General features: G+C 46.6%; 1 protein-coding gene across 2 annotated transcripts in view; it reads left to right on the forward strand.

Moving 5' to 3' along the window:
- Window positions 1-12,369, forward strand: part of SOGA1 (suppressor of glucose, autophagy associated 1) — a 64,371-nt gene that overhangs the window by 29,561 nt on the left and 22,441 nt on the right. For both annotated transcript variants that reach the window (XM_033094429.1, XM_033094430.1), the window contains exons 4-6: window positions 7,715-7,777; window positions 8,458-9,639; window positions 11,755-11,895. In XM_033094429.1, the coding sequence (XP_032950320.1) occupies window positions 7,715-7,777; window positions 8,458-9,639; window positions 11,755-11,895 (1,386 nt within the window). The remainder of the gene's footprint in view (window positions 1-7,714; window positions 7,778-8,457; window positions 9,640-11,754; window positions 11,896-12,369) is intronic.

Below are 12,369 nucleotides of genomic sequence, written 5' to 3' on the forward strand. Positions count from 1 at the left end.
GTCTCCCCTTCGTCAATATCATTCCCTCTTGTATTTTAGGCAGAAAGCCAACATCACTGTTGACGTGATTTATTATACTAAAGCTGCTGTGTCTGAGTGCTTGCTGTGTACCAGGCACCACACTAAGCATTTTTGTATGTCCTCACATTATGTGACAATAGCTTCCCAACGTACAGTGTTGTTGTCCCCGTCTTAAAGGTGGTAATCTTCTTGGTAATTTTTAAATTGCGATATAATCCACATACCATAAAATTCACTGTTTTAAAGTGTACCATTCAGGGGGTGGCCGGATGGCTCAGTTGGTTAGAGCGTGAGCTCTCAACAACAAGGTGGCCAGTTCAGTTCCTGCATGGGGTGGTGGGCTGCGCCCCCTGCAACTAAGATTGAGGACTGGACTTGGAGCTGGGCTGCACCCTCCACGGCTGGTTTGGGGGACAGCAACTTGGAGTTGGTGGGCCCTGGAGAGGCACAGTGTTCCCCAATCTTCCCCAATAAAAATAAATAAATAAATAAATAAATAAATAAATAAGAAACATATCCTCTAGTGGAGTAAAGAGTCTTACCTTATAAAAATAATAATAAAATAAAGTGTACCATTCAGTAGTTTTTAATATATTCATAATTTAATATATTCATTGCCCCCCAAATAACCACCTGTACCTGTTAGTAGTCACTGCTCATTCTCCCTTCCCTCCAAACCCTGGCAAACACTAATCTGCGTTCTGTCTCTATGGATTTGTCTATTCTAGACATTTCACACAAATGGAATCATGCAATCAATATGTGATCTTTTGTGACTGGCTTCTTTCACTCAGCATAATGTTTTCAAGGTCTGTCTATTTTGAAGCATGAATCAATACTTCATTCTTTTTTATGGCCCACCAGCCCATTGTATGAATATAGCACATTTTTGTCTGTCCACTCATCAGTTGATGAATATTTGAGTTGTTTCCACTTTTTGGCTATTACACATAATGCTGCAAATGAACATTTGTGTTTAAGTTTTCGTCTGAATATATGTTTTCAGTTCTCTTGGGTATATACCCAGGCGTGCACTTGCCATACATATAGATGAGACTGGGAGAAGACAAAGATGGGATTCTAACTCAGGACTCTTATCTCCCACGCTGACTCTTCCGGTGATGCCCCTGCCCTCCTTGCCGCATCCAGGGGCCTTTCTAGGACCCTGCTGTGTTCTCAGAACTTCCGAAGAGGCTGCTTGTTCCACTGAGACCCTCCTTCTCTGGTATTGGCTTCTTGTGCTGATTTCTACCCATTCTGATGGTGTACAAAGAACGTTGACCATGACATCAGAGCACCTGGGTTCAATTCTCGATTCTGCTGTTGTTGTCTGTCATCCGAGGCAGCCTAGCCGTGGTCTGTGTGGTACGTGGCAAACACGAACTTGGAGTCACATGGGCCTGAGTTTGAATCCTGGCTTTGCCACTTATTTGTAAATAACTGGATCATTGGGCAAATCGTGGTCCAGTGCTCAGTGTGTTCATTTATAAAATGGGAATATTAATCCCTGTTTCTGAGAGGTGTTTGTGAGAATTAATGGAGACAAGCAGGAAAAGTGCTCAGCACAGAATAAGAGCTTGGTAACTGCTGTTTATCATTATTACCTTCACAACCATTACAATGGCTGTGGGTTTGGAGAAGACGTAACCTTAGTTAAATCAATACGTTTCTGCTGCCTCTGATAAGGAGCTCTCCATATCGAGCTGTCAGTTGCCCATGGAAGGAGCAGTTACATTGCAGATCAACACCTACAGTTGGCATCGTCTGTCCCATTGATTTTTGATTTGGGTCTCATGCCTATACCACTCTGTTTCCACCCTGCAAAAGGTCTCCTCCAGCCAGGAGCCACACAGCCTCTCTGTCTAGCTGCTTCAGCCACTCTGGCAGAAGAATGCCTCAGTCTTTGAGAGGCACCCCCACCCCAGGTCCCCTCTAGAGTAAATTTTGCACACACAACACAGTCTGTGTTTTCAGTGAGACCTTTCTAAACATCCCCTCCAAGTCTGGTGAAAGTCTACCCAGCTGTTTTGGCAGAAGGTTCATTTTATTCCTTGAAGGTTGGTCTTTGTTCCCTGGCAGCATGGAAGCATGGAAGGTGTTAGAGGGGAGACCCCTCCAAAGCTGTGCTCCGGCAGCTTCTCTGTGCGGGCAGGAGGGGTGGGGACACGCTCTGCTAGTCTCACGGAGGACAGGGCCCAAGGAAGGGCAGAGCGCATGCTCCTACTAGGAGCCGTTAGACCAAGAATGCTGAGAGCCACCACCCTGGCTGCTGAAAGGCAGCCTTGTGAGTTGCCAGTGGGTGGGGAAGCCCCTGCTACATGCCAGGCCAAAGAGTGTGCCCTCGGGGTCCAGCAGTTGGGACTGGCATTCCTGTTGGCTGCCCTGACCCGCCCCATCCTGCCCTCCCAAGGCCCAGGGCCAGGACATCTGCCCCTGGGGGTGCTGCAGAGGGGCTTTGACAGGCCCTGGCTCCTTGAGGGGCACCACAGCCCCCAGGCCGCCTGGCCAGCTGCTGTCCTGCAGAGGAGAAGAAGGTCTGTGCTCTGTGAGTCTGCCTAGTTTTCCCTCCAGAGCCACAGAGCACTGTGGGAGCCCACGTGGCTTAGATGGAGTGGGGGCAGGGGGCAGTTCCAACCCCAAAAGGCTGGAACTACTCTGGTCTATTTTAAAAGTTTTGCTGCTTCAGCCCCTCTTCTCTGCCCACTGCCCTCCCTTTCTGATAAGGTCTAAGCCACTCAGAGCTCACTGTCGGCCTGTTGGAAGGTGTTCAGTGACTTTTCTTGGGGAAAGTACATTTTAAAAACATTTTACTATGAACTTTCCCCCTCCACCCAACAGGTCAACTATGCTTAGTAGAGAAAGACTAGAAAATACAAGTATGTAAGCCATAAGGAGAAAAAAAATTCACCTGTAATCCAGTATTCAGAGGGAATTACTCTGAGTAATTACCAGATTACTGTTTGGGTGAGACATACATGTATTTCTAATACAGTTTTTCTATGTATATTCACACACATATTGAAATGTACATGTATATATGCATTTTTAAACCAGGAAAGTAATAGAAGCTCAGTGAAGCAAAACTATCATTACAAAAGCACATAAAAGCATGCCCGGCATCCTCTGAGGATGGGTACAGCAGACTCTGGTTGCATTGGTTGCCTCCGGCAGGAAAACTTGTAAGGGATTCACTGTATTCCTTTTGTCCTGTTTGAAGTTTGAACCATATGAATGTGTCATCCAAAAAAATAATAGAAATAATAACAACCATACATAAAAGAAAAGAAGAAAGCCTCCCTCAATTATCCTGACTCAGCCCAAGCCTAACCTATGATTAGCAGTTTGGTTTATATCTTTCCGGGACTTTTTATATGCTCATACACTATATATGTCTCCCTATATATTTTTTAAAATAAAGATGGCATTATAGTATATACATAGTTTCTGTAACATACAAAATAATGTAGCAGGAACACAGACTTTTTTTTTTAAATGCTGGATGTTTTGGGGTTTTCTTCTGCCTAAGGTGCTTATTATAAAAATCAAAGATCACAGAGTCAAGTAAACAGGAAGGGAAGAAAGTCTAAAAGAGCACCATCTATTTCAGTATTTTAAACACAGAGCCAAACGTCTAGAAGGAGCTCTAGCTGACTATCGGCTGTAGTCACCCTCAGGCTGGGGAATAGAATGGGTGGGGAGGTAAACAGGGGGACTTCTGCTTTGTCAGCATGGTATAGATTTACAGTGAGAATGTATTTTTGCATGAGGTGTGATCAAAAAATATGGTGAACTTTTAAATTAAAAAAAATTATTACAGTAAAAGACACATTGCCATTAATCCCCCTCAAAATACTCCCCTTTGCTTCAAACACACTTATCCCATCATTCTTGCCACTTTCTGAGCCAGTTCTGGAAGTCCTCTTTCGTGAGTGTCTTTACTTCATCCTCCATCATGACAACGCTCTGTGTCACACATCGCTTCTGGTACGGCAATTTCTGTCAAATAAAAACATTACGGAGGGAGGAGGGTTATCACTTACTTGAGGGGTGTAAATGACTAGCTATTACATTGGTTTTTACACCTGAAACTAATTTTTAAAAAAATTATGATGTGTGTCCTCATCTACCTTATTCACCGGATCTGGCACCGTGTGACTTCTGGCTCTTCCTCAAAGTCAGAATGACTGTGAAAAGGGAAACGTTTTGAATCGACTCAGGCCATAGAAGCAGCGACAACAGTGCAACTAAAGAGACTCAGGAATGAGGACTTCCAGAACTGCTTCAGAAAGTGGCAAGAACGACGGGATGAGTGTTCGAAGTGAGGGGGAGTATTTTGATGGGGATTAGTGACAATGTGTCTTTTACTTGAATAAATTTTTTAGATTTAAATATTCACCATATTTATTTTTCGCATATTTATTTTTTAAAATATTGTATAGTAATAAATTTTTTAAAGAAGAATCGCTGGAGGATTATGTCCTCCCTCAAAAAAAATACAAAAACAAAAACAAAAAAACTGGGGAAAGAAAAGTGCAAGTTCCCTCTATCCTCACTGTTAAGAGCTTGGTGTATATTCTTCAGACCATTTTCACCCCGTGTGCGCACACAAACACATCTTATTTTTATAAAAATGGTAACATGCTTTTTTTTAAATAGCAGCTTTATTGAGATATAACTTACATACCATAAAGTTTGCCTTTTTTAAAGGACACAGTTCAGTGGTTTATAGAATATTCAAGAGCTGTACAACCATCACCACTCTCTAATTCCAGAACATTTTCATCATCACCCCCCAAAAGAAACCCTGACCCCATCATAGTCACTCCCCTGTTCACCCCTAGCAACCACTCATCTATCTACTTTCTGCTTTTGTGGATTTGCCTCTTCTGGACATTTCATGTAAAAGGAATCATATGCTATGTCGCCTTTTGTGACTGGCTTCTTTCACTGAGCATAATGTTTTCAAGGTTCACCCGTGTTGTAGCATGGATCAGTACTTCATTCCTTTCTATGTTTGAACAATATTCCCTTGTGTGGATATGCCACATTTTATTTATCCATTCATTAGTTGGGGGACATTTGGGTTGTAGGTTTTGTTTTGCAGGTTCCTTCTTTTCCTTACAAGATGTCTCAGAGACTACCATGTCCGCGAATTTCTCTCCCTCTGTCCTTTTTCATGGCTTTAGGCTTTGTATGATCTCATTCCTTTATATGTGATGGCTGGGACCTCTCTGCCATTGGAGATTCCTGGCTCCCCTTCCTGTCACTCCACTTCTTCCTCTAGGAAGTCTACATAGCTTGGAGAGGCTGTAGTCACCAGTCCATAGCTGTTTCATAGATGATGAAATGGAATTTCAGGGAGAGGAAGCGGTTTCCCCAGGATCATAAACTCAGTGTTGTGGAGTTCCCAGAGTTCAGCTTGCAGCCTAGGTAACAGCCCCTCCCACTCAGCTTATTGATAAACAAGCTCAGATCTGCAACTCAGAACCCTCAGCTCAACCATTCCACATGGGGCCTCTCTCTGAGCACCCCCTTCCCGGGCCCCATTTGTGGGAGGGGCTCTTTGTGGGGGGACTTGTTTTGTGGCCCTCACCTAATTCCCTATTCTTTCCTCCTCAATTTTGAAAGATCTTAGGACAGCCCTTCTCAAATTCTGGCTCCTTGCCCTTGGCACCCAGTGTCTGAAACATCAGCCTCTGATTTCCTTCCTCATTTGCATTTCAAAACGTCTATTTAGGATTTGATTGGGCTTTAAGATATACTTAAGAGTCCATCTGGAGTTCATCTTCCTGGCTTTGTGGTTCCTACCTGGGCTGCACGTTAGGTCATATCTATCTATCTATCTATCTATCTATCTATCTATTTATCTATCTATCTATCTATATATATTTAAGTTCCCTGGGTAATTCTGATGTGCACCCAGATTGAGAACCATTGTGCTACCTCCTCTCTGCCCCCTCGTCAAAGAAGGCACATTTCCTCCTTCCAAGTCTTTGGAACTAGATCTAGAGCTATGTCAAAAACTGGTCCCAGGTCAGCTATGGATTTGCTGTGGGACCTTTCTCTCACCTTCAGTAAAGGGAGGGGTGGATTAGATCAGTGGTTCTCCCCTTCAGGGATAGGGGGTGAGAGGTGGGTTATAGGGAAGGCATGTATTCAAAGCACACAGGAGCATTCTCAGAAAATACCTGCCCAACTTGAAAAGTTGGAAGCAACCTCAGTGTGGTGTTATATACCACTAACATAAATCATGAAAGAAGTGTTCAAAAGAATCATGCATCTAATTGAATGACTTGTTTAAACATTGAGAAACATCAGTAATGATTATTGTAACCTTCCCTTCATAGGGCTTGTGCCGTTTTGCATTTTTACCAGCATTCCTATTTCTCTATAGCTTCAGTAGAATACGAGTATGTTGTAAGATGTTTGGATTTTTGCCAGTCTGATAGGTGAGAAATGGTATCTCATGTCGTTTTAATTTGCATTTCTCTGTCATGAACAGGGTTGAGCATCTTCCTATAGTAAAGAGCCATTTACCTTTCTTTTCCTGTGAACTGTTTTTCATATCTCTACCCCATTTTTCTATAGGTTTGTTGGCTTTTTTATTCTTTATTTTGTGAAGCTCTTTACATAGTTAGAATATTAACCCCCTTTTCAGTGTTATGAATTGCAAGTATTTCCCCCAATTTGTCCTTTATATTTTTACTTTTCTTAAGGTGTATTTTTCCGTGTGAAATTTGCTTATCTGATCAAATGTATCGATATTCTTCCCCTATCACTTCTGGATTTTTGAATCATGATTATTGTTATAGTCTTATTTTGCTTTAATCTGCATGCACATTTTTAAATTTAAATTATGATCAGTGACTCTTCATTTCCAAACCTTCTGTGTAATTATGGTTTGTTGCACCAATATTCATTCATTCTGAATTAAAGTCCCCACTAGAATGCCAGTTCCATGAGGACAGCATTTCCTCTGAGATGAAGATTTGCATGTAGAGGCTACTGGAAGAGTCCCCTTGCTAATAACACCATCAAGGAGCGAAGCGGAAGTAGAAGTTGGGGTGCAGAGCCTTCACACCAGTGGCTCAGTGGATCCCATGGAGAGCTCTGGAACTGGGATGGCCCTTTCCAGTTGTCCCAAGTTGAGGCAGAGGAGCATGGATCCATCATTGGATGTGGGCTGCCCTCAGCCAATGGCCATTGCTGGGAGGGGAACGCAGCTTAGAGGCCTAAGCTGGAGAGACTAATGTCCCGGCCCTGAAGGAGGGATCTGGGCAGAGCCCCACAGCATCCTCCCCCGACTGTCTTGGTCCTTACTATGTTCTCCACTCCTAACTGCGCCTGGCACATAATAGGTGCTCAGGAAATCTTTGGTGAATGAATGATAGACAAGAACAGAAACCCAAATTTCCGGGTCTTGGCCCAGGCCAACTGGATCACAACGTGGGGCGGGAGAGAGGGGAGGCACCTTGGGTAGGTGTATTCAGAATCACCTCAAGTGCTTCTGGCCCATCTCGCATTTGCAGCCCCCTGGGTGGTCTTGAGGGCCCCTCTGGCTCAGCAGTTGGTGCTGGTCAAGGACTGGGCTGGGCCGGGGGCCCTCAGTGGAACCTCAGGCTCTATGGCTGCTCTTTGGTGTATTATCACCCTCATGGGCTCTCAGTTCTGACTTTTTAAAATCTCCCTCCAGCATTCCTTGAAGAAAAGAGGAACCCGCTCCCTGGGGAAGACAGACAAGAAGCCTTCGGTGCAGGTACTTCCCAGCAGCCCCCATAGCCCCCAGTGAAGCCCCACTGGCAGGTTTTAGTCTTAGGGCTTGAAGCTTAACTCCAAGTGGCCTGGTGGGGGTTCCCCAGAGGTGCCCACCCCTCCCCATTTTCTACCTCGTCCTCCCCTTGTTCATTTTCTTAGCTTCGCTGCCGACTTCACTTCCCAAAACCACACCCTGAACCCATGGTTCTCGTACACTAAGACAGATAAAATGCTCTATCTAGGCCAGGCATAGAATACAGTTAGCTTCTAGTGGTTCTGGATCGTCAGAGTGCAAAGTCCTTTGCATACATTATCTCATTTAATCTTCTCCATAGCTCTGCGAGGGATGGAGTGTTACTGCCTCATTTTACAAATGGGGAAATTATAGTAGTAATGGTAGTGGTAGTAGCAGCAATAGTCACCCTGGCAGAATGTTACCTACTCCAGGAAGCCTTCCTGGACTCCCCAGGCTATGTGGGGTGCTCCATCCTTGCTGCTATATCAACGTCCCCCTCTCTGCTTCCCCTCTGGACCCCAGCACCTAGAGGGTTGGGGCTGCGTCTGCTATATTCCTGTGTCCCCAGCACCTAGGTAGTACTCCCTGAAGTGTTCTGGCTGTATGGAGCCTCCCGACACTAACCTTCCTGGGTCTTGTCTGTCCCTGTACCCCTGGGGCCCCAGGAGGACAGTGCAGACCTGAAGTGCCAGCTGCACTTTGCGAAGGAGGAGTCAGCCCTCATGTGCAAGAAGCTCACCAAGCTGGCCAAGGAGAATGACAGCATGAAGGAGGAGCTGCTCAAGTACCGCTCGCTCTACGGTGATCTGGACAGCGCCCTGTCCGCTGAGGAGCTGGCCGACGCACCCCACTCGCGGGAGACTGAGCTGAAGGTGCATCTGAAGCTGGTGGAGGAGGAGGCCAACCTGCTCAGCCGCCGCATCGTGGAGCTGGAGGTGGAGAACCGGGGCCTGCGGGCCGAGATGGACGACATGAAGGATCACGGGGGCGGGAGCGGGGGCCCAGAGGCACGCCTGGCCTTCTCCACCCTGGGTGGCAGTGAGTGCGGAGAGAGCTTGGCAGAGCTGCGGCGACACCTGCAGTTCGTGGAGGAGGAGGCCGAGCTGCTGCGGCGCTCCTCCGCGGAACTCGAGGACCAGAACAAGCTGCTGCTGAGTGAGCTGGCCAAGTACCGCTCCGAGCACGAGCTGGACGTGACGCTGTCGGAGGACAGCTGCTCCGTGCTCAGTGAGCCCTCCCAGGAGGAGCTAGCGGCTGCCAAGCTGCAAATCGGCGAGCTCAGCGGTAAGGTCAAGAAGCTGCAGTACGAGAACCGCGTGCTGCTGTCCAACCTTCAGCGCTGCGATCTTGCCTCCTGCCACAGCACGCGGCCAATGCTGGAGACGGACGCCGAGGCGGGGGACTCTGCCCAGTGCGTGCCTGCTGTCCTTGGCGAGGCCCATGGCCCCCATGCCGCCCTGCTTTGCAGAGTTAGGGAGGCCGAGGCGCTGCCTGGGCTGAGGGAGCAGGCGGCCCTGGTCAGCAAGGCCATCGACGTCTTGGTGGCAGATGCCAATGGATTCTCTGCTGGCCTCCGCCTGTATCTGGACAACGAATGTGCCGACTTTCGGCTGCATGAGACCCCTGACAACAGCGAGGGTCCTATGGACACCAAGCTCATCCACGCCATCCTGGTGCGGCTGAGCATGCTCCAGCAGGAGCTCAACGCCTTCACCCGGAAGGCAGACACCGTCCTGGGGAGCTCTGCCAAGGAGCCGTCAGAGCCCTTCTCCTCGCTGCCCACCCTGGGCTCCCAGGGGCCCTCCAAGGAGATTCTGCTGGCCAAAGACCTTGGCTCAGACTTCCAGGTAAGATGTCCCCATCACAGGCTATTCCTTTTTTTTGATAGAAACTCTTTACTGAACCATAACTTACAGACAGAGACGTACATGAAGCACAGGTGTAGAACTTAGAATTTTCCCAAGGCGAGCGCTTGCATGTCCTCATCACCAAGAACAAGAACTGGAACACAACCAGCACCCTGGAAGCCCCTCCTCCTGCCCCCTTCTAGCCACAATGCCTGTTTCCAGGAATAACCTCTTGATTCAGTTTTGTCTGTTTAAACTTTATATACATTGGCTCATAAACTAACACACTTGGGCCTGGATTCCTTTACTCACCTTATATTTGTTGTCACATGTGGCAATAGTTTGTTCAGTCTCATCACTGGAGGTGATCTCATTGAGTGAATATGCCACAATTTGCTGCCTCGTTTACTATTGATAGATATAGGGACAGATTTGGAGGCCCGATCTTTTTGCCAGGTTGCCCTTTCTTCTTTTCTGGTTTCTTTTGCAGTTTTGTATTTTAAAATGAGTATTAGTTAAAAGAAAAAAAAGAAAAGGACTTTCGTTCAGGTTGTATGCAAAGGCAAGAAACTTGACTTTCTAAAGGTAATGAATTTCCAGCCTTGATGTCTATAAAACAGTACTACTGAGAAAAATTAAAATAGCAAATGCAGGGGTGGCCGGTTAGCTCAGTTGATTAGAGCATGATGCTCATAACACCAACGTTGCCGGTTCAGTCCCCGCATGGGCCACTGTGAGTCTGTGCCCTCCTTAAAAAAAAAAAGAAAAAGCAACTGCACTTGTCCCCCCCAAAAAAGCATTATTTCCCAAGTAATCTGTAAACATTGAAAGAGTTGCCCAAGTTCCTGAGGTAAGAGCCTCCACCTCACCACCTCTCACTCCCTACAGGTACCACTTTGAACAGTCTGGAGCAGTGCTGGCCAGTACAGTGGCCACTAGCCACATGTGGCTACTTCAATTTCAAGTAATAAAAATTACAATACAGTTGAAAATTCAGTTCCTGAATTTTCGGTCACAGTAGCCACATTTCAAGTGCTTAGTGGCTGTATGTGTCCAGTGGTGCAGCTCTAGGCTATTCCATCATCACTGCACGTCCTTTGAAATCTTTCTCTACATATATGCTCATATATTTGTTTTTTCACCCAAATTGTCTTGTACCCACTGTTACCGCACAACTTATTTTTCTCGTGGAATGTATCTATTTGTTCATTTCTTGTGATGCTGTATTTATTGTTTATATACTTTTGTGCTCAGGGCTGGAGGTGCCATGGTAAGCAAAAAACAGATGTAGTCCTGTCCCCCCCACCCCCAGCCCATATCATCTAGCGGGGAACAAAGATGTAATCAAAATATACCAATGAATATGAAATTACAAACTGAGTTGATGGCTCTGGAGGAAAGGCACTTGGTTCTACAAACAAGGAACTTGTCCTAGACCCTGCGACAGGGCAGGCCTCTGGTCTGAGATGAGATCAGAGAATGCATTACCGGGGAAGAGAGTTCTACGCAGAGGTATCGTAACTGGAAGGAACACGGGTGTCCAAGAACTCAGAGAAGGAGTGACACTGGCTTGCAGAGAGCATTTGGGAGGTTTGATCTTCACCCTGAGAGCAACGGGAGGGGTCTTTCCATGTCTCTACAGAGATTTAGCTCTTTCTTTTTCACAATTACACAGTGTATTTGTGCCATAATTTCTTTAATCAGTGCCCCATTGATCTGGCTTGATCTGGCTTTTTTAAGGAAGCAGATTGCCCCATGTTAGGTCGCCCTCTTGGTTCTTCTTGAGATAGGAATGAGCTGGGGCTGCACAGGTGCTAGGACAATTGAGGCTGGCTCAAAGGTTTGTGCACAAGACAGACATTCACAGAACCAGTGTTTTCACTTACCACTTACCTAGTCATTCATCCTTCCAACAAACATTCATTGATTGGTGGCAGTGCCCTGACCAGGGCTGGGTCTGGGCTACAGACCGGAGTCCTTCTGGGTCCCAGCACTCAGGTGGGTGAGCAGAGCCTTTAGAGAGCCCATAGGCCTGGGGTGGGGCTGTTTCTGGCACTTCTCGGGCGCCTCCCCATGGTTACCTTTGGTCTCTTCTGCCTGTGCCTCTGGGTACAGCCACCTGACTTCAGGGATCTGCCGGAATGGGAGCCCAGGATACGAGAGGCCTTCCGCCCTGGCGACTTGGACTCCAAGCCCGACCCCAGCCGGAACTTCAGGCCTTACCGAGCTGAAGACAATGATTCCTACGCCTCTGAGGTGGGCCTAGGCCTGAGGGAGCCAGGGGGCGGGTAGGAGAGTGGCTGGGCTTCCCCAAAGCAGAGTGATCCACGGGGAGTCTTAGCTGGTGATGAAAGGGGTTTTGAGTATCCCATTTCGTTCCAAGCTTCTTGGAAGCCAGGACAAAGAGGGAAACCAGGAAGTTTGGGCTATTCTCATGGCCCGGTAAAAGGAAGTTTTTAAACTTTTTTAAAGAAATCGATTTTTTCCCCTATATTAAATTCTACTGGGAACTCAGTAACTTATGTCATTTAATGGAACCACTAATTTATGTAGCAGGAAGGCAGCCATCTCTACAGTCAGGCTGACTGGGTTCAAATTGTGGTTCCACTATATACTGACTGTAAGTCACTTTACCTCTCTGATCCTTAGTTTCTCACCTTTAAAAGAAAAGTGATCCCTCATTGCATTGCTGAAAGGATTAAACACACAAAACGCCTTAGCTTATGCATG

Source organism: Rhinolophus ferrumequinum, chromosome 23, assembly GCF_004115265.2.
Source record: "Rhinolophus ferrumequinum isolate MPI-CBG mRhiFer1 chromosome 23, mRhiFer1_v1.p, whole genome shotgun sequence".
In the NCBI taxonomy this organism is placed as follows: domain Eukaryota; kingdom Metazoa; phylum Chordata; class Mammalia; order Chiroptera; family Rhinolophidae; genus Rhinolophus; species Rhinolophus ferrumequinum.